Source organism: Equus asinus, chromosome 13 (genome assembly GCF_041296235.1).
Source record: "Equus asinus isolate D_3611 breed Donkey chromosome 13, EquAss-T2T_v2, whole genome shotgun sequence".
Taxonomy (NCBI): Eukaryota; Metazoa; Chordata; class Mammalia; order Perissodactyla; family Equidae; genus Equus; species Equus asinus.
Genome location: NC_091802.1, coordinates 38,406,159 through 38,432,541, shown reverse-complemented (window position 1 = coordinate 38,432,541; position 26,383 = coordinate 38,406,159). Strand labels below are relative to the sequence as shown.

At 38.4% G+C, this 26,383-nt stretch overlaps 1 protein-coding gene across 1 annotated transcript in view; it reads left to right on the top strand.

Annotated features, from left to right (window-relative positions):
- The window catches only part of NPEPPS (aminopeptidase puromycin sensitive), an 87,965-nt gene extending 64,606 nt beyond the window's left edge, over positions 1-23,359 (top strand). The window contains exons 13-23 of the mRNA XM_044746082.2: positions 1,600-1,709; positions 4,689-4,752; positions 6,940-7,079; positions 8,874-9,008; positions 10,488-10,707; positions 15,160-15,302; positions 15,748-15,804; positions 18,661-18,768; positions 19,260-19,415; positions 19,645-19,692; positions 21,834-23,359. Coding sequence (XP_044602017.1) covers positions 1,600-1,709; positions 4,689-4,752; positions 6,940-7,079; positions 8,874-9,008; positions 10,488-10,707; positions 15,160-15,302; positions 15,748-15,804; positions 18,661-18,768; positions 19,260-19,415; positions 19,645-19,692; positions 21,834-21,986 — 1,334 coding nt within the window. The 3' untranslated portion in view covers positions 21,987-23,359. The remainder of the gene's footprint in view (positions 1-1,599; positions 1,710-4,688; positions 4,753-6,939; positions 7,080-8,873; positions 9,009-10,487; positions 10,708-15,159; positions 15,303-15,747; positions 15,805-18,660; positions 18,769-19,259; positions 19,416-19,644; positions 19,693-21,833) is intronic.
- Positions 23,360-26,383: the final 3,024 nt, after the last annotated feature.

Here is a 26,383-nt window from a genome sequence, read left to right as displayed (position 1 = left end):
AGTGAAGAAAAATAGTTTAAAAAACAAGATTTGTGTAATGTCATTAGTGTCTAATAGAGCAACAAAAGTTCAGAGAGGCCTGGCCATGGCTGTTCCTGAGGTTTGTGACCTGTGAATTAAAAATATGCTATCTGCCTCTCTGTTCAGGACATGATGTAACCTTGACTCCTCCCTGCCCCCCTTGTAAATTTCCATCTTAGTTTGTAAAATAGGCGTTCTGTTCCTTAAAGCAGTGGTACAGAAAAATGTACTCTTGGAAGTTTTATGAGTCTTTTGCATGTGTACATATAATGTATCAGGAAAAAACCTTGTGCTTCTTAAACTCTAATGTCGGTACAATCACTTGAGGTCTGTTAAAATGTTTCTAATTCAGTAGGTCTGGGGTGAGGCCTGAGGGTCTGCATTTCAAACAAGCTCCCAGGTGGAGCCGTTGCTGCTAGTTTACCGGCCACAGTTTGGTCTACCAAAGTGTAACTGGTACAAGGTGTACCATGTAACTTTTTTGGCTTATTTTTGTTATTAGTGAAAGACGTTTCAGTTACTATCCATGGTTTTGTCCTCTTGCAGCAGTTCCGGTGCCCTCTGTCTGTCCTCACTGCCCTTCCCTTAATCCATGCCTCCTGATCTCGCCACTGGAATTCTGCAGTTGCTACTAATTCACTACTTCTTGCCTTGCCCCACTCTCTTCAGTTTCGTCTCTCACGCTGAGGCTAGCTAGGGTTATCTTTCTAAAGTGAATATCTAATTGTATCACTCTCCTGATTAAAAATAATTGAGATGCCACATTCCCTTCACTATAAAGTTTGTACTTTTTTGTAAACTATACAGAAACTTGAACAATTCACTCCCTGCCTACTTTTTTAGCCTCACCGCCTGTTACTCCCATAATTGTGCCTTTGTCTTCAGCTTATTGAACATATTGCTGTTATTGATACTTTCTTTTTTTATACTTACCTCTTTGTGCATAGACCACTTATTCTGTCTACCTGAAATGCCCTTTTTCCCTTGTCTGTCTGCTGAACAACTCTTCTTCAAGATGCAGACCAAAAGTCAACTCCTTTATTTTCTTTGGACTTTTCTTTCAGTGCTTTTCCTCTGTTCATGCCCCCATTATAGTATGTATCACCTTGTATTGCTATTTTGCTTACAGTGTTGTTTGACCATATGGGATTTACTTCAACCTCATCAGCATTGAATTTTTTTTTTTACTTCTATTAATTGAATGGGTATAATGGTTTTAAATTTGTGAATGATTGTTATTAGTGATCTTGAATATATTTCCATCTTTTTGTTTCTATTTCTTCTTGTTTGAACTTAGTTTGTCTTTTATCATAATTTGTATTTTTTTTTGTAATTTTTTAATAAATTGGAACAATTAAGAACATGTTAGAATATAAAATGAGTTTTTTTATAGTAGAGTTTACTTAATGAGGGAGGCAAGGGGAACATTAATTTGGCCCACTGTTTGTTTCCTGAGCCTGAAAGAACCAAAGAATTGGTCAACAATGCAGTGTGAAAAATTACATAAAATTTATGGTTTGTTTAGGAAAATAAAAATGTAAACATTTTAGATTTTCATTGTTTGTGTTTATCTTCTAGAGGACCTCTGGGAAAGTTTAGAAAATGCTAGTGGTAAACCTATAGCAGCTGTGATGAATACTTGGACCAAGCAAATGGGATTTCCCCTCATTTATGTGGAAGCAGAACAGGTAAACTTATAAAAAGTCTTTCAATTTGTCTAATATTGTTATTAAATGAAATTCAGTCGGTGTTATCCAATTTGCTTTTCTGTACTTTAAGTATTCTAAGTAATATTTAAACCAGTCTTTGTACTCTTTTCTCAGTGATTTATTCTCTCTATACTATATGGTTTGCCCCCCACATCATTAAAATTACACATGCTTATGGTAGAAAACAAAATGTTGTCTACTCTCATTGTCCCCAAGGAAAATACTGTAAACTTGTTGATATAATTCTAAAATCACCAAGTGGGTTTATTCCAGGAGTGCAAGATTGGTTTAACATTAAAAAACCAATGTATTGATTCACAATCACTACATTAAGAGAATCAAGTTAGAAGAACCACATAATTACCATAATAGATGCAGAAAAAGCATTTGGTAAAATTCAATACCCATTAATAATATCATTCTTTAATTATTTTTTAACATTGGTTGGGTGGCGCTGTGATTTTGATTAGAATTACACTCATATTAGTTGAACTATTATCTGAGTTGAGAAAGTTGTATTTCAAAATGAATTGTCCTCCAACAGGACTGAGAATTATATGTTGACCTTTCATGCATACCAGAGAGTTTATCTTCACTTAGTTGAATTATATGAAATTGTGAAACTGTTCTCTTAAATTTCTTTGCCATGGTTTTGTGAGCTGCATAGGAAATTAATTACTGTTCCTTTTTAGGGAGGAGGATTCATATCTCTTTTTTTTGGCATGTGTTTGTTCTCATGCTTCTGTATCGTCCGTAAAGCTAAGTATTTTTTACAAAGACGTTCTCACTGTGGCAATCTAAGTTAGTAAATTTGCTTTTCTGTACTTTGAGAATTCTAGGTAACATTTAAACCAGCCCTTGTACTCTCAAAGTGCACCCAAATTTACATGGTACATTATAGTGCTTGCAAGTTAATCTTTCAGAGCCACATCTTAACCTTAAACATGATTATATTTTATAATAAAGTATACACATTGGAGAACCTCTCAGTTAGATTGGCTGCAAGCATTTGATAAGGCAATTTAAGGAATGCAATCAATCATATTTGGTAGAAAAGAATACCTATAAGTTTAGTGACCTACCATTTGTGACGATTCTGTTTCTTTCTAGTCTTCTTTCTCCACTTTGGACTAGTCTGTTACGGGAGATGACGGATCAAACTTGACGTTCACACTTTATATGGACTGACGAGTAGCTTTCATTTTACCTATTTTAAGAAGAATAATATACAAAGATGATTGTTCTTTTCACCTCTGGGGATTTCATTCCCTCAAAAACTACCAACACCTCAACACTGTTAAACTATTTACTGATTGCACATAAAGCAGACCATTGGGCCATACGTTTTTCAAGTAGAGCACACTTTTAAGAGCATAATAGTTGATCGGAAGAGAGGATAGTGATACCCGACTCCCTCCCAGTGTTATCCAGACTCAGTTAACTTTTCTATCAAGCTACTATCAAGGTCTTACTTTATTTGCTTGGTTGTTTTTTGTCCACAAGCACAGCCACAAACATCCTCCATTTTATGTTACAGTAAAAAACCTATCTATGATTCTTAATTCTTTTAAAAATAGGAGAGCTCTGCAACATATAATATCTTGATTATGATCTATTTCTCACTTTATATTCCCTAAATTTAAATATTTTTGCTTTATTTCTGAATCAATTTAAAAGTCACCTTTCACCTTTTTCAAGGAAATCTATGTGATAATTAATTAATCAGTGATGTAGTGTTTAAGTTCATTAGTAGTCAGTTTATCCACAAATGTAGTTGGCCCAGTTTTACATTTGATTTAGGTGATCTCAAATCTTGTGTTATTTAAAATGTTCTAGGGCATAGTAACAAATGATAAATTAAAACAAATGCATGTTGAAGTTTGTTTTTTTTTTTTTTTTTAAGTTTGGTACCTGAGCCAACAACTGTTGCCAATCTTCTTCTTTTTTTTTTTTTTCTCCCAAATCCCCTCAGTACATAGTTGCACATTTTAGTTGTGGGTCCTTCTAGCTATGGCACGTGGGAGGCCGTCTCAGCATGGTCTGATGAGCAGTGCCATGTCCATGCCCAGGATCCGAACCACCAAAACCCTGGGCCACTGAAGCAGAGTGCACAAACCTAACCATTCAGCCAAAGGGCCGGCCCCAGTATTTTTTTTTTTTTTTTAAGATTTTATTTTTTTCCTTTTTCTCCCCAAAGCCCCCCAGTACATTGTTGTATATTCTTCGTTGTGGGTCCTTCTAGTTGTGGCATGTGGGATGCTGCCTCAGCGTGGCCTGATGAGCAGTGCCATGTCTGCGCCCAGGATTCGAACCAATGAAACACTGGGCCGCCTGCAGCGGAGCACGTGAACTTAACCACTCGGCCACGCGGCCCCAGTATTTTTTAAATGATGTGCTTTTCCTTGTTGCTTCTAGCTTTTTAGTTTTTTGCAGTTTTTCCTCCCACTTTTTTTGTGTTTCATTACGAAACTCATCCTTTGAAACAAGATGTGTGCTTCCTTTCTTGTTTATCAATCATTCTAAAAATTTGAATTCTGAATATTGAGTTCACGTGCTAATCTAAGGTTGCCACTTTTTGGAAGTAGACTAAAGACATAACCTTCCTCCATAAAAATTAAAATAAACTTGCTGTAGTATTATTTATTGTTATGTATCCCTTTGAAAGCATTAAGACTTTAAAGTTCTCATCTGGGTACAAATCTCTTCTGAAGGGCCAACAGTATTACACAGAACCTGGCCTTCTATTTAGAGTATTGTTATATTGAGGCCTAAATGAGAAATAGTGACTTTTCTCCTATTCTGTAGTATCATCATCTTCACCACCATTGCATTTTAGGTACTCATGAGACATTTGGTTGTACTGGTTTTACTTTCTACTTTTTCACAGAAATTTTGCCCCCTCCAAAAAAAGGAAGAAAAAGTGTTGATACTACTATAGCCTTTGTTTTGCCTCTTTAGGTAGAAGATGACAGATTACTGAGGTTGTCCCAAAGGAAGTTCTGTGCCAGTGGACCATATGTTGGTAAGCGAATGGCTATAAGTGGGAGCTGATCAATGAATTTGGATACCATATCAGTAGTGTTCCAACTAATAGGAAATAATTATCCATTTTTAAAAATTTTTAATAGAATTAAATAAAAACAAGGAAATGATAATAGAATAAAAATGAAATCTAGGAAATCAAAAAAGGAGATTCATGAGGTATTTGATTTTTGAAATTCCATGTTTCTGTGTGTTATTGGAGGCTATAATGAATGAAGAAGGATAGGAACACCCAAGAAATGATGTATTTAGCCTTAATCTCTAAAAGAAAACTTGGTAGGCATTTGTGTGGGTGGCTAATTTTTTTTTTTAATTCTTGGGCGTAGTAAGTAAGTAACTAAGTAAACAAATAAATAAAGCCCAATGATTATTTAGATTTATTATGTAGCAATCATTGTGCTAAGCACTATAACTCACCCTTATTTTATATTCTCAGCAACCCTATTAGGTAGGTGGTATTAATTCCATTTTAAAAATGAGGGAGCTGAGGCACAGCTAGGTTAGTTAAATTGCCCAAGGTCACCTCTCTAATGAGTTAAAGAGTAGGAATTCAAACAAAATAGTTGGATTCCATGAATTTATACCCTTAACTACCACTCAACTCTGCTTTTTCGAGTATTTCTACGTGTCATTAGACTCTTCTATGAGGAAATTAAAGATTAATTGAAACTTTCTCACTTCCTTTAAAACAGTAATTCTCAACAGGGGGAGATGTATATCAGAATCATGCCTTTTCATGTTCCACATACCAAAATATGAAACACTTTACTTGGGTTAAGAGGTACGGCCTTCCACTCTTAACCTTCCTTAGCATTGAGAATTACTCGTTTAATAAATATGCCTGAAAAGCCAGATGACAGGTCTGTTATCCAACTGAATCTCTTAAGTGTCACAGTTGCTGTTTTCTCCCTCATGCCTGCAATCTGCACTGTAGGGCTGACAGGCTTTTCAGGTTTTTCTAATACTCTGTGACCAATATGGGCAGTATTAAAACCTGAAATATCCCAGTCTCAGGAGGAAATTTTCATTTGTGGTTTAGCCTGATAACATAAAGCTATGTAACTTATTAAAACAGTTCCATTAATGTACTGGACAATGACTTTTTTTTGTTTGGCATCTTTTTTTTAAGATTTTATTTTTCCTTTTTCTCCCCAAAGTCCCCCAGTACATAGTTGTATATTTTTAGTTGTGGGTTCTTCTAGTTGTGGCATGTGGGACGCCGCCTCAGTGTGGCCCAACAAACAGTGCCATGTCCACGCTCAAGATCCGAACCGGCAAAACCCCAGGCCGCTGAAGCGAAGCACATGAACCCAACCACTCGGCCATGGGGCTCGCCCTTGTTTGGCATCTTAATGTCAAGTCTCTTTTGCTGGCTGATACCTGAGAGAGTGTATGTACCTGCCTTACAAAAGCTTTGGCTTTTAGATGTGACTCCTCAGTGGTTGACTCCAACAACTCCCAAGGTGTAATCCTGTCCGTCACAGAAATAAAAATCAACCCTTCAGTGTTTCAGCACTGTATATACCTCTTAAGGACTGCACCTTAGAATTTGTTTTTAAATGCTATTTAAGAGCTTTCACCTACTTGAAATTTTTTTTCTAAACAGTGGCCCTGAGCTAACATCTGTTGCCAATCTTTTGTTTTTTCTTCTCCCCAGAGCCCTTAAGTACATAGTTGTATATTCTAGTTGTAGGTCCCTCTAGTTTGGGGATGTGGGATGCCTCCTCAGCATGGCTTGATGAACGGTGCCATGTCCACACCCAAGACTGGAACAGCGAAGCCCTGGGCCGCCCAAGTGGAGCCTGCGAACTTAACCACTGGGCTACAGGCTGGCCCCTGAAATTTCTTTCCACAGTTAGATCATTGTTGTCTCTATTGCTCTGAAAATAGAAAACAACAATTAAAATCATGGTATTTGTAATTCTACAAATGAGTAGGCTGTTCTCTCTTTTTTCAGACTGTTGTGATTTTGTAAATTCTCCTCCTCCTTTGCACGTATATTATTTAGGTTACCTGGAAGACTTCATGTATCATTAAAAATGAGCTATTGGCTTAACAGTTAGACTCAAGCCTATGCGTAGAACACCAGTCCTTTCCACCTTACCCTCCATTTCTTCCAGCGAGAAATTATTTTTCAAGTTTTTTATTTGTTCTTCTCTTCCTTAAGGAGAAGACTGTCCCCAGTGGATGGTTCCTATCACAATCTCTACTAGCGAAGATCCCAACCTTGCCAAACTGAAAATTCTAATGGACAAGCCAGAGATGAGTGTGGTTTTGAAAAATGTCAAACCAGACCAGTGGGTGAAGGTGAGTCCAGAAATGACGTGGCCATTTTTATCTTAGCTAAATTGATTTATTTTTCTCGCTTCCTTTATACATTTTATGGCTGAGTTTAAATTCTACTGCTTCAGTTTAGACTAGGACTTGCAAAGAAAAAAACATTTCTAAACTTTCCTGTGTGAAATTTAGGGCTGATTTTCAAATAGTATTGTCTAGATGTTTGCCCTTATGTCAAGTGAGGGAATGGTAGATAAGTGGATACAAAGGGATAGGATTAAAGAGGGGGGAAAAAATGGACTATGTCTGAAGTTACATTAACCAAAACATTTGTAGTCTTGCAACTTCAAACTGCCCTGTCATCGTAATGACATGTTGACTTCAATGATGTGTTGTCATCGTATGTGTACAACTATAATCAAGTGAGATCAGACATATAATAATCAGTTTGTGTCACTGAAATGTGAAATTCCCTAGCTGGTGGTTTAAAACCATTTCACAAAATAAGAATCATGAAATATTATTTTTCATTATTCTGTACTCTGTACCTTTCATAATAAAGTATCTACCACAAACTTTTCTTCAATTAGAGGTTACTAATTGGAATTATACATTGTCTCAGACTTCTGTGCTTTTCTCAAAAGAGCCATTTCTCCATTTTAGTTTTTAAACTATATATTTTTAAAATATACGCAGTGGAATACTATATTACCATTTGAAATGATAATCTGGAAGATTATGTAGTAATATGAAAATTTTCTTATAAATGAGAAAAAGTTATATGTGATTGTATGATTATAATTAGGTAAGTGAAGGTGTTATTCCTACAGTGAAAGATAAAGGGAATCAATAAAATAAAGTTGTATAGAATTTTGAGGTGATTTTTTAATATTTATATAAAAAGAGTAAAATATGTATCTTATACAATTATTTTACCATTAAAATATTTTGTATATAAATATTATCCAAAATATTTTTGACTGTTGGTAAATAGCCTATAGAGAGTAATGATAGTCAGTGATTACCTCACTCTAAAAATCAAATGAAATTGCCTTTTAAGTTCATGTAATTCTTTAAAATCCAGGACCTGACAGTTGTTATTCTGTTGAGGCTCTGGGCTCCATGGATCAATGTTTGTAGACACTTAGTCTTCCTCAGAGATTCCACTGTCCAAGTGTTTTTATATATAATAAATATTTTCTGTAAACTTAAAACTATCCACTGAGTTAGAAATAGAAACATTCACATTATTTCCTCCCTCCCTGCCATGTTCTTCCTACTGTCCCTCACTTTGGCTTTCACTATGTCAAGTTTCTGTTTTCTTTTGCCTCTGTATTCATCTTTGACAACTGATTTCTTTTCATTCCTTTTTTTTTTTTTTTTTTTTTGGTGAGGAAGATTGGCCTTGAGCTAACATCTGTTACCAGTCTTCCTCTTTTTTTTTTTTCTCCCCAAAGTCCCGGTATATAGTTGTATATCCTAGTTGTAGATCATTCTAGTTCTTCTATGTGGGATGCTGCCACAGCATGGCCTGACGAGTGGTGGGTAGGTCTGTGCCCAGGATCTGAACTGGTGAACCCTGGGCCCCCTAAGTGGAGAGAGCAAACTTGACCACTCAGCCACAGGGCCAGCTCCTGACAACTGATTTCTATCTTTGTATTGTTTCATTTTAATCCCTGTCTGTTTAATCCCTGATTAAGCATATATGATCTCTGTTGTTTTCCATCCAGATCTACTAAAACCAGAACTCCTTTCACACCTATAAAAGATTGATTTTAAAAATAAATGCAACTGTTTAATAATACCTACTGGATATCTTTTCAGTTAAACCTGGGAACAGTTGGGTTTTATCGGACCCAGTACAGCTCGGCCATGCTGGAAAGTTTATTACCAGGCATTCGTGACCTTTCTCTGCCCCCTGTGGATCGACTTGGATTACAGAATGACCTCTTCTCCTTGGTGAGCTTCTCTCAAGTAGTATGATGGATTTTGTTGATTAAAGGATTTTGTTTTTCCTGGAGTGTCTGACTGAAACATAATTAGGAGAATATAGTTCTTCCTAAAGGTCGAAAGCCTTTGGGACTAGAGCAAATGACTAATTATTAATTAACAGAACAAGATTAGACCTATATAATTTAGCAGAAACAAATCCCATTTCACTACTCCTAAGCCAGCTTTTTGAAATTGTATTTAAACTTTCCTTTGTAAGGCAAAAATTCTTTTCAATATAAGTAGATATAAGCCTTGAAGAAATTTCCCTACTGATGGGGTTTTTTTGAAATAATTAATTCAGAGCGATTTATATTTTTCTAAAAAAGTGATGGTACTTTGCTGGGAAAGTCTGGAATTTTTTAACATTCTGTTACTGCTCAAATTATAATAGCCCATTAGCTTTAGAATTATTTATATTTGGCTTTGTTCCATAAAAGATTTAAAGCAGCAGTTAGTAGTATTGTCTTTATGACTCCAACATAAGTTAGATAATTTCTACATGTCTTTGACTGTGATAAAATTGTCAGATTCCTCCTAGTATTCCTTTAAATTGGACTTGAAATTTTCCCTCGCCTCTGCAGTAACTGGTTTTGGATTCCTCCTTTGAATAAACACAGAGTAGCACTGATGCACAAAACCTCACATCTGCTGATCTCATTGCTGAGAGAGACCTGTCCCAGGAGAGTGGTGTGTTTGTGCAGTTGGCTGCTGTGACAGAAGTTCTTTTTCTTAACTCTATTAGTCAATCCTGAAAGGACTCTGAATTCGTAGTGCCTTCCAGTTTCCTTCTTTTAGAAATGAGTAAAGGACAGACTGAGGTTGACACAGTTTGCAGGTCCAGTTTTGAAAGAGCCTCTGTCAAAAACCAAAGCCCCAACTATTTCTGCAACTTATCTGAGTGTATGAAAATTTTCAAAGGAAAAACAAAGCCAAGGCCCCAGAAACTGAATAAAAATAGGAAGTTAACTGCTTTCTTTCTCTTTTTTTGTTTTTTCCAAATTGGTGGAACTTTAGCTTTTTTTTGAGGAAGATTAGCCCTGAGCTAACATCTATGCCCATCTTCCTCTACTTTATATGTGGGACACCTGCCACAGCATGGCCTGACAAGTGGTGCCATGTCCGCACCCGGGATCTGAACCGGCGAACCCCAGGCCGCCAAAGCGGAGTGCGCAAGCTTAACCACTATGCTGCCGGGCAGGCCCCATGGAATTTTGGCATATTTTTTTAAAGTGGCTCTTTTATAAATAACAAAAAAGTAAATAAGGAATGTTGTCATGGTAGGACTTTTATTCTGTAAAATTCTGTAGTGTTCTGAACTTATATAATCTCATTTCCTCTAAACCAAAGAGATTACTAACTAGCAGTAGATAATGCCAATGCATGCTTGTGTTTTTTGTTTTGTTTTTGTTTGAAGACTAGATTAATTTATGTTTTTTCCTATCCCAGGCTCGAGCTGGAATCATTAGCACTGTAGAGGTTCTAAAAGTCATGGAGGCTTTTGTGAATGAGCCCAATTATACTGTATGGAGCGACCTGAGCTGTAACCTGGGGATTCTCTCAACTCTCTTGTCCCACACAGACTTCTATGAGGAAATCCAGGAGTTTGTGAAAGATGTCTTTTCACCTATAGGGGAGAGACTAGGCTGGGACCCCAAACCTGGAGAAGGTAATGGATGTACTGAGTGGGGAAAGAATTGATCAGAAATTGGTCCTTTTTACTCAGCTGTGGTAACAATATCAATAGCATCATCTTTGTATCTGCTGGATGTTACTATGTATTCAGCTGGCCAGAAATTAAGACTTAGGTCTTTGAAACCTACTGGTGAAGTTACATGGTCACTAACATAAAAACAGTGGAGGTTATGTGTATTTGTTGCGAAATATGATTTGTGCACAAAGCAAATGGTGAAAATGAAAGTCTTTTACAGAGTTCCAAAGGCCCACTTATAGTCAAGAAAAGCTAAAAGGACTTTCGGATTATCTTATTTGTTGTTACCATAGATACCAGGCACCTTATGTGTAACTGTAAAGGTGCTGGGAGACACAGGGCCCAGCTTTCTGAATTAGGGAAGTTATTTGCTTTCTAAATGTGTTTTTTCCTCTATGATTATCTCTTTAATCATGTATTTACTCTTCTGTTGTCATTTAGATGTTGGGAATGGTGATTTCAGGGCTTTAAATATAATTGTTTTCTACCATCTGCTAACAACTAAAGGTGGTATTTCCTTCCTGACCAGTCTTGATCTGGGAGTTCTTAGCAATAAGAACAATAGTAACAGTTACTAGAGTTCTGTGTCTTTCTTTCATTGATTCAGTAAACATTTATGCACCTAGTAAATGCCAGGTACTATTCTGGCAGCAGGTGGTACCGCAGGAAACAAAGCATTGCCCTGTGTGGCTTACATTCTAGTGGAAGACACAGCAAAAAAATATATGATATTTTAGGTGTCAACAAGTACCATGAAGAAAAATAAAGTTAGGTAAGGTAGATAAGGAGTGGAGAGCAGTCAGGAAAGCAGTCACTAGTGAGGGGGTATTTGAGCATAAGCAGAGACCTAACAGAGAGAGCTATGAGGATACCCAGGGGGAAAGTGGTCCAGACAGGGAACAGCAAGCACAAAAGACCTGAGGCAAGAGCATACTTGGGGTGTTTAAGGAATGACAAGGAGGCTAGTAAGGTCAGGAGAGAGGGAGGGAGGGAGGGAGAGGGGCAGTGGGAAGCAGATCAGCTCCTATAGGACCTGTGGGAGATAGAGTAAAAGGTTTTTACTTTCACATTTACTGATATGAGAAACTGAGAGTTTGAAGCAGAGGAACATGATGTAATTTACTTGGCTGTGTGAAAAACAGACTGGACTTGGGGGGCAAGAGAAGAAGCATGGAGACAGGTTAGAAAGCTGTTTCAGTAATCTAGTTGAGGCGCTGGTTGCAACTAGCACTTGTGGGTAGTAAATTCTTTGTATGCTTTGAAGGTAGAACTGAACATATTTGGTGGTGCACTGACTGTGTAATGGACAGAAAGAGAGGAATCATCAGATTTTGGCCTGAAGAACTGAAAGAGTGAAGTTGCCATATACAAGGATGGGAAGACTGTCATAGAAGTAGGGTTGGGTGCAAGAGAAGCAGGACTTTGTTTTTGGACATGTTAAATTTGAGGTCCTTTTAGACATCCAAGTGAAGAGTATCATGCCTAGAGGTCCAGGCTGAATGAATACATTTAGTGTTTAGATGGTATTTACAGCCATGAGACTGGATGAGATCACCTAGGACCTGAGCGTAGTGGGAGAAAAGAGGTGTGAGGACTAGGCCCCGGGGCAGTCCGGGGTTTAGAGATGGGGTAGAAGAGGACGAGTCAGCAAGAGACATTGGCCAGTAAGGAGAGAGTCAGAGGGAGAGGGGTGTCCCAGGAGCCTTAAAGAAGCGGTGCAGAGGGAAGATGATTAACTGTGACAAATTCTGCTCAAAGTCAGGCAAAATGATGAAGGAGAATTGATGATTACATTTGGCAAGTTCTCTCGAGTGGTGGAAACAATAGGGGTTCTCCAGAATGGGAGGAGAGGAAAAAAGGCAGCATATTTAGACAGCTTTTTAAAGGAGTTTTGCTACAAGGCGGATCAGAGAAAAGGGGATAGTCTGGAGAAAGATATGGGGTTAGGGGAGGCCTTTTTTTTTTAAGTGGGAGATTTTATAACATGTTTCTGTGCTGATGAAAATGATACAGTAGTAATAGGGAAAGTCATGATCTGAAAGAGGGGTGGTAGTTGCTGGAGTGATGGCTGAATACTTGAGAGGAGTCGGGATCCATTGCGCAAGTGGAGGAGTTGGCTTTAGATAATAAGAACACAATTCATACAACAAGACAGGAGGAAGTATATGGACACAGATGCAGGTAAATTGGTAGATGTTGCACTTTTATGGTGATAATATGTGAAACTCTTTTGGATCAAAAACACCTTTATGAAATAGGGAAAATGTCTTCAGTTTCATAATTTTACAGATGGAAGAGTGAAACATAGCAAAATGAAACAGTGCCTGTATCACACAGCAAGTCAGTGCCGGAGCCAGAACTGTAAATTGGTTCTTCTTAGAAGAACCTTCATGAGTGTCCAGTTGTGTTGTCTGTTGACCTCCTATGGTTTTGTTAAATTTATTTTTTACTGAGTTTGAGTTAAATATAGCAAAATGCACAGTTTAAATGTTACAGTTCAATGACTTCTTTTTTTTCCCCTGCTTTATCTCCCCAAATCCCCCCTGGTACATAGTTGTATATCTTAGTTGCAGATCCTTCTAGTTGTGGTAGTTCAATGACTTTTGACAAATGTCTGCAACATTTCCATCACCACAGGAGGTCGCCTCAGGCCTCTTTCCGATCAGTCCCTGCCACACTGAGTCGTTCCCTACCCATCCCCCAGGCAAACACTATTCTGACTTCTTTCATCCTAGGTTAAAATGGTCTCTTTAGAACTTCATATAAATGGAATCATAATATACATTCTGTTCATTTATCTGACTTCTCTCACTCAGTATAACGTTCTTGAGATAAATTCAGGTTGTTCATTCCTTTGTGTCGCTGAGTAATATTTCATTGTATGACTATATCACAACTTATTTTTCCATTGTGCTGTGGCAGATTTGTGGGCTAGTGTTAACTTCTTTTTTGAGATATAGTCAGTATACCATAAAATGCACCCTTTTAAAATACACAATTCAGGTTTTTTTAGTATGTTCACAAGGTTGCACAACCATCACCACCATCTAATGCCAGAACATTTTCTTTACTCTCAAAAGAAACTGCATGCACACTGGCAGACACTCCCCATTCCCTGGCAACCCCAGTGCCAGGCAACCACTAATCTGCTTTCTGTCTCATGGATTTGCCTATGCTGGACATTTCATGTAAATGGAATCATACCCTGTCTGGCCTTTTGTGTCTGGTTTCTTTCACTTAGCATAATGTTTTTAGGGTCATCTATGTTATAGCGTGTATCAGTACTTCATTCCTTTTTATAGCCAAATAATATTCCATTGTGTAAATGTACCACATTTTGTTTGTTTATCAGTTGATGGATGTTTTGATTGCTTCCACTTTTGACTGCTATGAATACTGCTATGAACATTTGTATACAAGTTTTTGTGTTGACATATGGTTTCATTTCTCTTGGGTATATAGCTAACAGTAGAATTGCTAGGTCATATGGTAACTCCAAGTTTAACCTTTTTTTTTTTAAAGATTTTATTTTTCCTTTTTCTCCCCAAAGTCCCCCAGTACATAGTTGTATATTTTTAGTCGTGGGTCCTTCTGGTTGTGGCATGTGGGATTCTGCCTCAGCATGGCTTGAGGAGCAGTGCCATGTCTGTGCCCAGGATCCAAACCGGCGAAACCCCGGGCTGCTGAAGCGGAGCACGTGAACTTAACCATTTGGCCACAGGGCTGGCCCCAAAGTTTAACCTTTTGAGGAATTGCCAGAATGTTTTTCAAAGTGGCCACACCATTTTACATTCCCACCAACAATGTATGAGTGTTCTAATTTCTCTAATCCTTGCCAACACTTGTTACAGTCTTTTTTTTTTTTTTTTAATTCTAGCCATCCTAGTGGGTATGAAGTGGTATCTCATTGTGGTTTTGATTTACATTTCCCTAATGACCAATGATGTAGAACATCTTTTTATGTGCTTTTGGTCATTTGCATATCTTTGGAGTACCCAACCAGATTTTGATTTTTAAAATCTGAGATTTCAATTTATTATACGCAGATGCTAGTTCTGAATGTGGCCTTTCTCTGAATCTTGAGTCAAAACTGCATAATTTAAGGCTGTTTCTTTTACACATAATCCTTAGCAGTATAATTACACAATGGTGGGAACATTTAGTGAATTCAGATAGCTGGCATTTGTGACTTTAGACAAAATCAGCAAATTTATTTGCTGTCTTGTCTGTTTAGCACTTTATTTCACGCTAATGATTTGAGAAATTTAAATCAAATATTCTCTCAACTACTAAGGTAATTGTGTTTGTTCAAGATTGTTGACATGATATAACAATTATAAGATATCTATGTGGCATATTTGTAAAATAGGCTTTTTAAGTAGTTCTGTGTCTCTCTTATTTCTCCATCAGGCCATCTAGATGCACTCCTGAGGGGCTTGGTTCTGGGCAAACTAGGAAAAGCAGGACATAAGGCAACCTTAGAAGAAGCCCGCCGTCGGTTTAAGGACCACGTGGAAGGGAAACAGATTCTCTCCGCTGATCTGAGGAGTCCTGTAGGTTTTCATAGTAAAGTACCTTGATTTCTTGGTGACTGCATCATTCTGGGTCATGTGGAACGTGCTTAATAGTGACCAAAAATGACCTAAGTACTGACCTACAAATCGTGTCTGACTATATTTTAGTATATGCCGTTTAGGTGGTTTGTAGCCAGCTTCTCATTTGTTTAAGGCTTCTCAGTCTGCACTGCAGCGCTGAAGGGCGGCTATCACTGCGCCCTCCCCGAGAGCTGCCCTGCTCTGCTGTGACTCCCTGCACGCATCCACCTTTCCCATTGTTCACGTGGGCTCTTGGCTCACTGCCACAATTTGTATGTAATGTCCATGCACGGCTGTTTACAATTTTTTTGACTTGCTCTCTGTCTTTTCTTAATATTAGAATATTTGGAACAAGACGCATTTAATCACATACCTTCTTTTCTGTTCCTCTGTTCTCTTTTAGGTCTATCTGACTGTTTTGAAGCATGGTGATGGCACTACCTTAGACATTATGCTAAAGGTGAGTGAATTTGGAAAGGGCTCTCATTTTTTGCTTTTGAACTTGGATTGACACAGACTGTGAGCTTTAAGTGGTTAAAAAAAAGTCCTGGCAAAAGAAATATATGCAGATGTGCAAATTGCAGACATGCAAATATTAAGAAACTGTGGGAGAAATATTTAATGTCTGTTCATGAATACAACCAATATGATGCCAAAGATCATCTTAAGTTTTTTCACTTCTTTGTTTTACTCACAAGTTTTTAAAAGATTTTATTTTTCCTTTTTCTACCCAAATCCCCCCAGTACATAGTTGTATATTTTAGTTGTGGCATGTGGGATGCCACCTCAGCGTGGCCTGATGAGTGGTGCCATGTCCTCTGCGCCCAGGATCCAAACCGGCGAAACCCTGGGCTGCTGAAGTGGAGCACGCAAACTTAACCACTCGGCCATGGAGCCAGCCCCTACTCACAAGTTTATCTTCTTAACACAGAAATAGTTATTTTGGTTAACAAGTCAAGTTCTTAAAAATTGCCTCTTCACTGTAAACTTTCGTGGAGTTCTGCCTATCTTAAACCAAAAATTTGTTTCTGTGCTTAAAAAATGATCACGTGTCTCAAGGATTTGAGCTATGCCAACGTCCCTTATGAATAGATAGGAAATTAATTCACCTACCTGCACAGCCTCTGTAGTTTTCCCAGCATGTTGGCATATAATTAAACTCTGGCTTAGAAGAAAAATTGGTAAACCTTTCCATATCCTTATCATGGCAGTGATCTGTAGAGTCCTCATACGGTGCAACACAAGCTGGCTCCATCCCTGGCCTGCAGTTATCAGCCGAAGAAGTAACTTGACAATACTGGTTGCATTAGAGGTGGAGGGAGCTGATTCTACTTTTTACCATCAAATAAAGTGTGTGAAATATACCGAAATACCCAAATCATCTATCAGCCCTAAAAAGCCCATTTGTTAAAAGAGCCGCACTTTGGGGGATGAACAGGGTAGGAATGGGATGTGCTTTACCACCTTACTTTACTGAACTGAGAGCACTTTTCTGGTGCCATGTGAGTCAGAATTGCAAATCTAGTTTCTAGTATTTTGGTTTTAAACAAATCTTATTTATATTATTAGAATGTTTTTAAAAATATAAACTTTATTAAGAAACTACATCTCAAAATGTACTGCCTTAATTACCCATCTTGTACAAGGGTTTTCTTTCCAATAATTTGAAAATTGTACTTTGGGAGTACCTTTCAGCTAAATGACATTAAGGGCCCTTCTCACTCTTACTATCTGTGAACTGTGCACTATGGATCTTGTATTTCTTTGCATATGAAGTGAGATATTTTGTATTTCTTGTCTGTTCCATAAAGGTATGGGACAAAATTGGGATTCAGAAAATTTCATGACATACCTTGACATTTTCATGTAATGGCATAACTTTTAAGAATTTATACTAGTGTGTATAGTTAATATGAGTTTTCATCTGTTTAACATAAGGGAGCTCATGATAATTCAGCTTTACTATGGAAAGAGCTATAATGAAGGCAGAATCAGGGTTCTTCAAGAAACCAATTGGTGAGAGATGAGAAGGGTTGTTTTCTCTGGGTAATTTAGGAATAATGAAGCAGGATAAAAAATAAATTTAATTTGGAGTATATTTGAAATGTGGTATTATGGTGCCATCTAGTGGATTAGGTAAACCAGTTCTTCCTGGAGAAAAAATATTTCCTGAAAGTCATAGTTCACACTTTGAATATTGGAGCTGAAAAGGACCTTAGAAATCATCTCTCTACCTCACTCACTTTACAGATGGGAAAACTGAGACCCGGAGAGGTTAAGGACTTAGTCAAGATCACACAGCTAGTTAGAGGCAAAACTGAGACTAGAACCCAGGTCTCCTGACTTCCTGTCTGTTTTACCACACTGCTGCCCAAAAGAGTCCAAAGGAAAGGAAAAGGAAACTGGGAGCTGTGATGGGGTCTCCAGACACTGGTCAGTGTTAAATCTTCAGGGGAAAACAAGGTCAAGAAAGTCTATAAGTTGTCTTAGAGAGATATCTCACATACATTTGTAGTTGTAATTTTTAAAAAATATAGTAATGTTTTGTTTCTGACTATGAGAAGAGATTTTATATATGCACTATGGAAGATTTAGAGACTAGAAAAGCATAAAGAAGAAAATAACTTAGCTGTAATAAAAAAAAAAGCAGTTCACAAAAATAGCACATGTAATATCTTATTCCTGATTTGGTAATGTATATATAGTAATAATTTAAAGTTTTCTTTATGATTCTCTATTTTCCTAATATTCTGCATTCAGCATGTGCTGCTTTTGCAGTTAAAAAATGTGATGATGTATAATCTCATTGATCAGAGACCATCACTGCTTTTTCTCTCTACTTTTTTCACTTAATATATCAAGAGCATGTTTATGTCATCAAATATTCTTAAAATGTTACTTTCAATAATGTATCTTATATATTTTTCACTATTATAAATTACTTTGATGATCTTCAGTGGTATTAGTAATGATTAGTTTGTTCATCTAATATAGAATATTAGTCAGACATCAATGATGTAAAGAATTAGGCCATGGCAGGTGTACCCCTTAGATCTTGATGTTAAACTCCTCAGAACTGAGGACAAGCCAGTTGTGTAGTGAGCACTTACGTCTGATGACTTATTATAATGACATATGGCAAATTTAGTTCCCAAACATCTTGAAAAGTATTATCTTTTGTTAATTTCATACCCTGTAGTCTTAGCCCGTGAGAATGTAGAGCAACAGTTTCACCTTATTTGGGGATAAGCTCATATAACATGTGCTGTAATTTACAGGGGAGAGTTAACTAGCTCTGTCTGTTTTTTCACTGTAGCTTCACAAACAAGCAGATATGCAGGAAGAGAAAAACCGAATCGAACGAGTCCTTGGGGCTACTCCTTCACCTGAATTAATTCAAAAAGTCCTCACATTTGCACTTTCAGTAAGTTACGGTGAAAACCACTTTTAGAGAGAATTGTTACCCACTGATCTGTGGCAAGCGTCTTTGATTCACTGTCCTCTTAATCTGCCTTAACCCTGGGCTAAGGCTTCCTCTTACTAGGAAAACTGGAATGAGCTTGTTAGTGACCTCTATATCTCCCTCTAGAGGTGTGAGTTGGAATAGTTGGGAGAGGAAATAAACTGGAAAGCTGACTTAGCCCTGGGCCTGCTTTCTGTCTCTTGCTTTCTTTACCCTGTAGGAGCCCAAGCAAGTACCCTTTGAGCAGCTTGTTTGTATCTGTCTCAATGCCTCATTCTCAGTCTCAGTTTGGCTGATCTTTAGGCTGCTGGAGCTTCTGCTGCCAGTTATTCCTAAAACAAGGAATGAGTGTCTTCAGTTTGATTACTTGGGTACCTCAACAGTATTTGCCCTTTCTGGCACCAGAAGATGTTTTGGATATAGTAGACTTTTAGTTCTCTTTCTGTCTTTAGGAGGAGGTCCGTCCACAGGACACTGTATCAGTAATCGGTGGAGTGGCTGGAGGCAGCAAGCATGGAAGGAAGGCTGCTTGGAAATTTATAAAAGACAACTGGGAAGAACTTTATAATCGATACCAGGGAGGGTTCTTAATATCCAGACTAATAAAGGTACGTGAAGGTTTTCATTCTGAGGAACTTGCTTATCATGGATATTATTGAGAGACATGTATTGAGAGAATTTCCTTAAATGGTTTTTAGCTTTATTAAAGGGCTTCTCTGTCACCCATCCTGCACCGTCACGAATTAAACTGAAGTGGGGAAAGAATGATTGGTTTCTAGGGTGGTTTGTTCTTAGCCTCTTTTAGTTGCACTTATATTTAAACCATTGTTTTTTCAGCTGTCAGTTGAGGGGTTTGCAGTCGATAAAATGGCTGGAGAGGTTAAGGTAAGGAAAGTACTGTTTACTTTTCCCTTTTCAATCTAGTAAGTAAAAACACTAACTAACCAAATTGTAATTGTGGAGTGTTGGGGTAATGTACTTTATTCGTGTCTCCTATGTTTTTTCTTGGAGAAAGAAAGCTTAAGTTGTATCCTTAATATTTGAAGAATTTAGAGCTGGAATCATCTTTGAGGGCATTGAAATATGCTTGAAAGAATGTGGCACTTGGAGTTAGTCAAGCTGGGTGTGAATCTGTGCTCCACCTCGTGTTAGCTGTGTGACTTCAAGCAGGTTTTTAACCCCTGTGAGCCTGTCTCTTCACCTGTAAGATGAGGTAATGATAAGATTGTTATTCAGATTAAGAAACAGAGGGCCTAGAACAGAGTAGGTCCTTGAAATTAGCTCTTCTCCCTCTCTAATGGCTTCATAGGTCTGTTGTATGCACAGTAAGACAAGACGACTGTGTAGGGACCTTCCTCTTAGCCCTTACAAAAGTTGGTAATCAGTTTAGTGTGGACTTATACCTGGTAAAGGTCAGCATTTGGGGGACAAATCTACACTGATTAGGAAAATCTTAACTTTAAGCGTTCCATTGCACTTAATTGCAAAGGATTTTTAAAATGTCACTTTCACATTCATCTTCTTAAAGGCAAGTGGGTTATTGGGTGTGAATTGGGAAGTTCTCAGAGCTGTGTTTGGTTTACTCTGTGAGCCTTTGTTAGGAATAAGATTTTAAGATTTCAGATCTTGAGAAAACAGTGAAAGATTTTATCTGTGCCTTCATTTAGTTTATATTGTATCATGTAAATAATTATTTGATTGTAAAGATAATAACTATTCTGAAGAAGAAATACATATAATGGGCAGTGGCCAAGCTGAGGCTGTAAGACAGGCAGAGAGGCCAGACTGTGGAGGGCTTTGGAGGCCTTATTAAAATTTTCTTAAGAATGGAAAGCCTTTGACAGGCTTATAAACAAAGGAGTGACTTGGACTGATTTGCGTTATAAAAATTTCAGTCTGGCTGCAGTGTGGAGAATAATTTGGAATGGGGAAGAGAAGATGTTGGGAAGCTAACTCTCCAAGCAAGGAAGTGTATCAGCGTGGAGGGGATGGAACAATGAAAGAGATTCCGGGGCTGGATTATGTTAACCTTTAATTCAACAAATATTTACTGAGTGGCTTCTCTATGTTGTGAACATGTCTCAGGGACGAAGAAGGAAGAGTCAAGGATAATTCCCAGGTTTCTCGTATGTAAATAGTGGCACTATTTGTTGAGATGGAACGAGAGGAAGTCTTGTAGCTCACTCAGGCCCTAAGAACCCAAACATGATAAGGAGACCTGGAGCAAGAGCCATTGTCATCTGTGTAAATAAGGTTATTGATTTCTAAAAGGTCTGGACTTAATCTGATGAATTAGTCATTTCTCTCTTTTACACCTGTGATGACTAGTTCAAAGGAAAGACCCTCATCCTTTTGCTGCTTGGTATTTAAGAGTTGCTTTGTTTCCTGTGAAACCAGGTATACCTCATTAGAAAATGGTTTCTTCAACCTTTAATCAGCAAGCATTGTGATATATTATAATAAACTCATAAATAGTTTTATTATATGAAAAATGTGAGTTTGTGGAGTATTAAATTATTAGGATATAGCAGCAATTTAAGCTTCTTAGTTTTATCACCCCTTAGAAATTAAGTACTCTGTGCCAAGTATTATGCTGTTTATATGGGCTGTCTCTTTAATCTCCTGGAGTAAATATTTTCTCATATGAAAATATCTCATGAGAAAACAGAATTAGAGTGCTTCATTTACTCAAAGTCACGGGTGAGTACATGACTGAGCCTGGATTCAAGTCCCAGGCCTAATTCCAAAGCCTCGATGAACCATTGCACAAGGAGCCTAAAAGAAGGCCACAGGTTCTCTCTCTCTACTATTAGCTTTTGATTAGGTTTTAAGCGTGTGATATCTGGGGGAGAACTGCGTGCAGGGCCAAGGAGCTGCTTGTTCTTTTAGCCTGGGGGTGGCAGTAGTAAATTTTCATGAGTGAAACTCATGAATCCCTTACAGACCAGTGGGTATTTTTTCATGACCTGTGATATTAACTTGTTACTACTGCCAGTAATGATCCTACATTCTGGGTTTTATACCAGGCTTTCTTCGAGAGTCACCCAGCTCCATCAGCTGAGCGTACCATCCAGCAGTGTTGTGAAAATATCCTGCTGAATGCTGCTTGGCTAAAGCGAGATGCTGAGAGCATCCACCAGTACCTCCTTCAGCGTAAGGCCTCCCCAGCCACAGCGTGAACCCTGAGCATGCGCCACTGCGGGTCTGCTGCTCCGCCGCAGGGACGAGGTGGAGCTCCCCAACAGCTGATTCATATGCCAAGAATTTGGAGTCTTCTTTCAACCAGTGGGGGTTGGACAATGAATGTAGTTAACTGGTTCCTGCTCACACTCCAGAATTAAATTCTATTGAAAAAGGAAAATCAGCAATTCAGCAAAAAAATAAAAATAAAAAATAAAAATGTAAATATGATAGTAATAAAATAGAGCATAACGAAACTGTGAAACTTCCTGAAGCCTTGTCAGTGGTTAAAAGTATTTAACACTCTCCTGTTAATGACAGATGTTCTGTTTTTATAACCTACCAAAAGGAAACTAGAGGCTTCTGGGGGAAGAGGGTTTTTGTGAAGTGGGTTCTCCAAGCAGCCTACAAGCCAAGGGTAGTGTCCATTGCTGGGAATGGTTGAACATGGAAGGCTGATAGCTGTATAACATAGTCAGAGTCTGTGCATAATTCCAAGTGGGTTTTATTATTTTTTTTGGCATGGGGACTGATCAGGAAGATATATTTTCCTGCATAACTCAATCTGAACCAAGGATTGTAGTTTTCCTCCTTGCCTTCCCTTTTGTGTGACCCCTTGGCCAAAAAAAAAAAAAAGAAAAAACAAATGAAAAAAAACCCACCTATCCTGGTCTGGGTATTTTCCTCCCCTTAGTTCCATCCCCAACCCCCACCCCAGATGTCCTTCTTAGAGATAAAGAAATAATAATGAAACATCTTTTATAGCCACATTAAATAAGAGAAACTGATATACATTATTTTTTCTTTCTTTTTTAAGATGACTTTTAAGAACCCTGAAATGCATATAGGTGAGACAGTGGAAATGGAAAGGTTTTTCAGCCAGGCCTTTCTGAAGGAGCTGTTCTGCTGAAAAAGGTCTTAGCTGTCTGACAGGCCGACCGTGGAGCCTCTTTCTGACATATCGACAGTGGCTTCCCCATGCATTTGGGCGTGTAGGGAGTCAGTGGTGACTGCTGCAGGGCCTAGACGTTAGCGGTGACTGGTTACAAAACAGAGACTATGAGCCTGTGTGCCACTCTGCTTCAACAGTGTATCCTACTAACAAGCCTCACTTGCCCGTCCTGGGAGTTTTAACTCTACAGCTCATTCCTCTCCTCTCTCCCTACCTTCTTTTCTTTCTTTTTCCTTTTATTTTTCTTTAAAAAGTATTTTTTTGTGTGTAATTAACAGGAATTCATATTTGGTGTGGCTTAACTGTATTTCAGAAGGTCATCAGATTGTGAGACTGCTTCCTTGAAACATTTTTGTGCTATTGTTTTAAAAAAATAATAATTAAAAAACAGTTGGCGTTAATAAAAATGTCAATGTGAAATTGATGTCCTGATTTCTTTTATTCTCTTTGATAAGAAACTAAAAACTTTCCCATCATTCAGTAGGATTATAAGTTTTACTACCATAGGATTTTTCAAGTCTAAGAAAATTAAGTTCCTGAATTCCTAATGAATGGTTCTTAAACAGAGATCCTAAGATTCCTTCTAAATTAGTTCTGGGTTCTCAGAAATTTCTTAGATCTTCTCTGAATCCATATTCAGGAGTTAACTTGAGACTTACCAGTTCCCATTTACTGAGGCATCTTTGTCTAGGTGCCATGCTCAAGGCTGTCTGCAGGCCGTCCAGGCATGCGCCTAAGGCACCAGCAAAGCTGGGGCACCAAAAAGACGAAGAAAACTGCTTTAAGTAAAGAACTCACAGAATTTTACACTCAGATAAAGAACTCACAGAATTTTACAATCAGAAATTCTGGGCGCCAGCCTGGTGGCACAGCAGTTAAATTCGCACATTCTGCTTTGGTGGCCTGGGGTTCACCGGTTCAGATCCCGGGTGCGGACATGGCACCGCTTGGCAAGCCATGCTGTGGCAGGCGTCCCACATATGAAGTGGAGGAAGATGGGCCTGGATGTTAGCTCAGGGCCAATCTTCCTCAAAAAAATAAATAAATAAAAATTCTGGAAGGAAGTTATTTTAGTTTCGGCATATATGCAGGGTTTGTGTATAATAGTCATTTGAATTATGTTGGGGAGAGGTTGTGCTGGATATCTTCCATTTCCCTTTCAAAACTACTCTCCGTCCAGTCCTGCACCCCAGGAGGTGTTGACCCACATGGACTGCATTAACAGGCTCCTTTGCCCTCTGACTTCAGGTTGTGTTGATCCAATTAGTGACACCCTCAGATCAAAAGGCCTGAGGAAAGGATTCTCTGAGCAGAGTGTTTATTCCCCCAGCTCCCTCATTGCCGGGTCACGTGGGTTATGTGTCCCTCTACCAAAGCCCACAACTCCTGTTAAGCAGCCCTCTCTAGCTTCTAGCCCCTTCTCCTTGCCCCTTCAAATCTAGGGACAGAAAGGACTGCTCCTTTACTAGCTCTGGATTACTCCATTATTCGTTGTTGCTTTCCCTGAACTCTGCCCATATCTTTGTAAACAGTCCCTTTATTAAACTTTCTTCAAGTTACCCAGTTTGAGCGTGTTCTCTGTTTTCTGCTAAAATCTTGACTAATTTAGGCACCATAGTCTGATGCTTTGGGTCTGTAAAGATGTTAATCCAACCTTTTCTGTATCAGATGTTTTAATTTATTGTTTGTCTTCCAAGTAGCTATCTAATAGTTAATATACTCATTTTACAGATGAGAAAGCAGGCTCAGAAAAATTAACTAAATTAGTTATACAGCAAATAACTCTCAGAACCAGTGGTCAATCCAAGCTTGCCAGTCTCCAAAACCTGTGTTATTCCCATTAATTGTCATGTCTCAGTGAGAAGATCATACAGTCAGACTGGACCCAGGCAACAGCTTTAAAGATATTTAGTAATTTTCCTTTTTCCAAATACTTCTTGGTTAAAAATTTTGGTGGAAATCAGAAGGTTGGAAAGAAAGATGAATGTGTTGATTCTTCCTATAGATAATTTTATATTATTTTTTATTAGTGGGAAGCTGTAAAGTCTTTTACAACAGTGGATGGTGGTGGGTGAATTTTTAACTTGAAGTTTCTAAGGATGGATTTCAGGGCACAAGGAACTCCTTGAAATTACTTGTAAAGAATATATCTCGGGGCAGCCCCGTGGCCGAGTGATTGAGTTCTCACGCTCCGCTTCGGCGGCCCAGGGTTTCATGGGTTCGGATCCTGGGCATGGACATGGCACCGCTCATCAAGCCACGCTGGGGCTGCGTCCCACATGCCACAACTAGAAGGACCCACAACTAAAATATGCAGCTATGTACGGGGGATCTTTGGGGAGAAAAAGGAAAAATAAAATCTTTTTAAAAATAATAAATAAAATAGGGGCCAGCCTGGTGGCGCAGCGGTTAAGTGCGCACGTTCCCACTTCTTGGTGGCCCAGGGTTTGCCAGTTCGGATCCCCAGTGTGGACCTGGCACCACTTGGCACGCCATGCTGTGGTAGGCGTCCCACATATAAAGTAGGGGAAAATGGGCACGGATGTTAGCTCAGGGCCAGGCTTCCTCAGCAAAAAAAGAGGAGGACTGGCAGTAGTTAGCTCAGGGCTAATCTTCCTCAAAAAATAAATAAATAAATAAATAAAATTACCTGATGAGAATTGAATCTCTTCTTACTAGATACTAGTTTTAGGATCTCAGAGTTGGGTTTTTTTTTTTTTCAAATAAGACATGATCTTATCTTTTGTGATAATGAAAAAATACTCACCCAAGATGGACCATACATTCTTGTAGCAACCCTGATGCATGCAAAGTGGTCAAGGTGTTTGGTTTCAAATGCAAGAGTATGAGAGAAGAGATCCTGGTGTTAGTAAAACATTGGGCCAAACAACTACTTTCCCGGGAAACCAAATGACAGGATTGGTCGTTGTACTAGGACGTTTGATGGCAAACATTGTGATAGATGGCAGTTTCAGAGAAAGGGAAGTCGATTGGGTTGTTACTGCCATTTGTAAAGAACTCTGATCGCTCCTCTGATTCCATCCTGGTGTCTGGCAGCTGTAGCTTTCACTGCTGAGCTTTGGTTCCAACATTGGGGTGGAATTTGCAACAGAGAAGGAACATAGCTTACTATCATAGCCTGTGCTTTCTCAGGGAGGTTGCCAGCAACTGACAGCAGACATGCGATCCACCAATTAAGATGACAACCCAGAAGAAAAAAAAATTACGTCTTGCCATGGTTTGGCTGACCATACCAGTGTGGTCCTCTGAGACATCCACCTCCCTCCCACCTCAACCAACCATAACCTTTATCATCAATTTGACAAATTGTGCAGGTTTATTACACTGCAATTTCAATCATTGGGGTTGAAATACTAATCTTATGGATACTCTCTTCTTGGTGCTTATTAGACTTCTGAAGAAGTTGAGACGAAGAAAACAGTA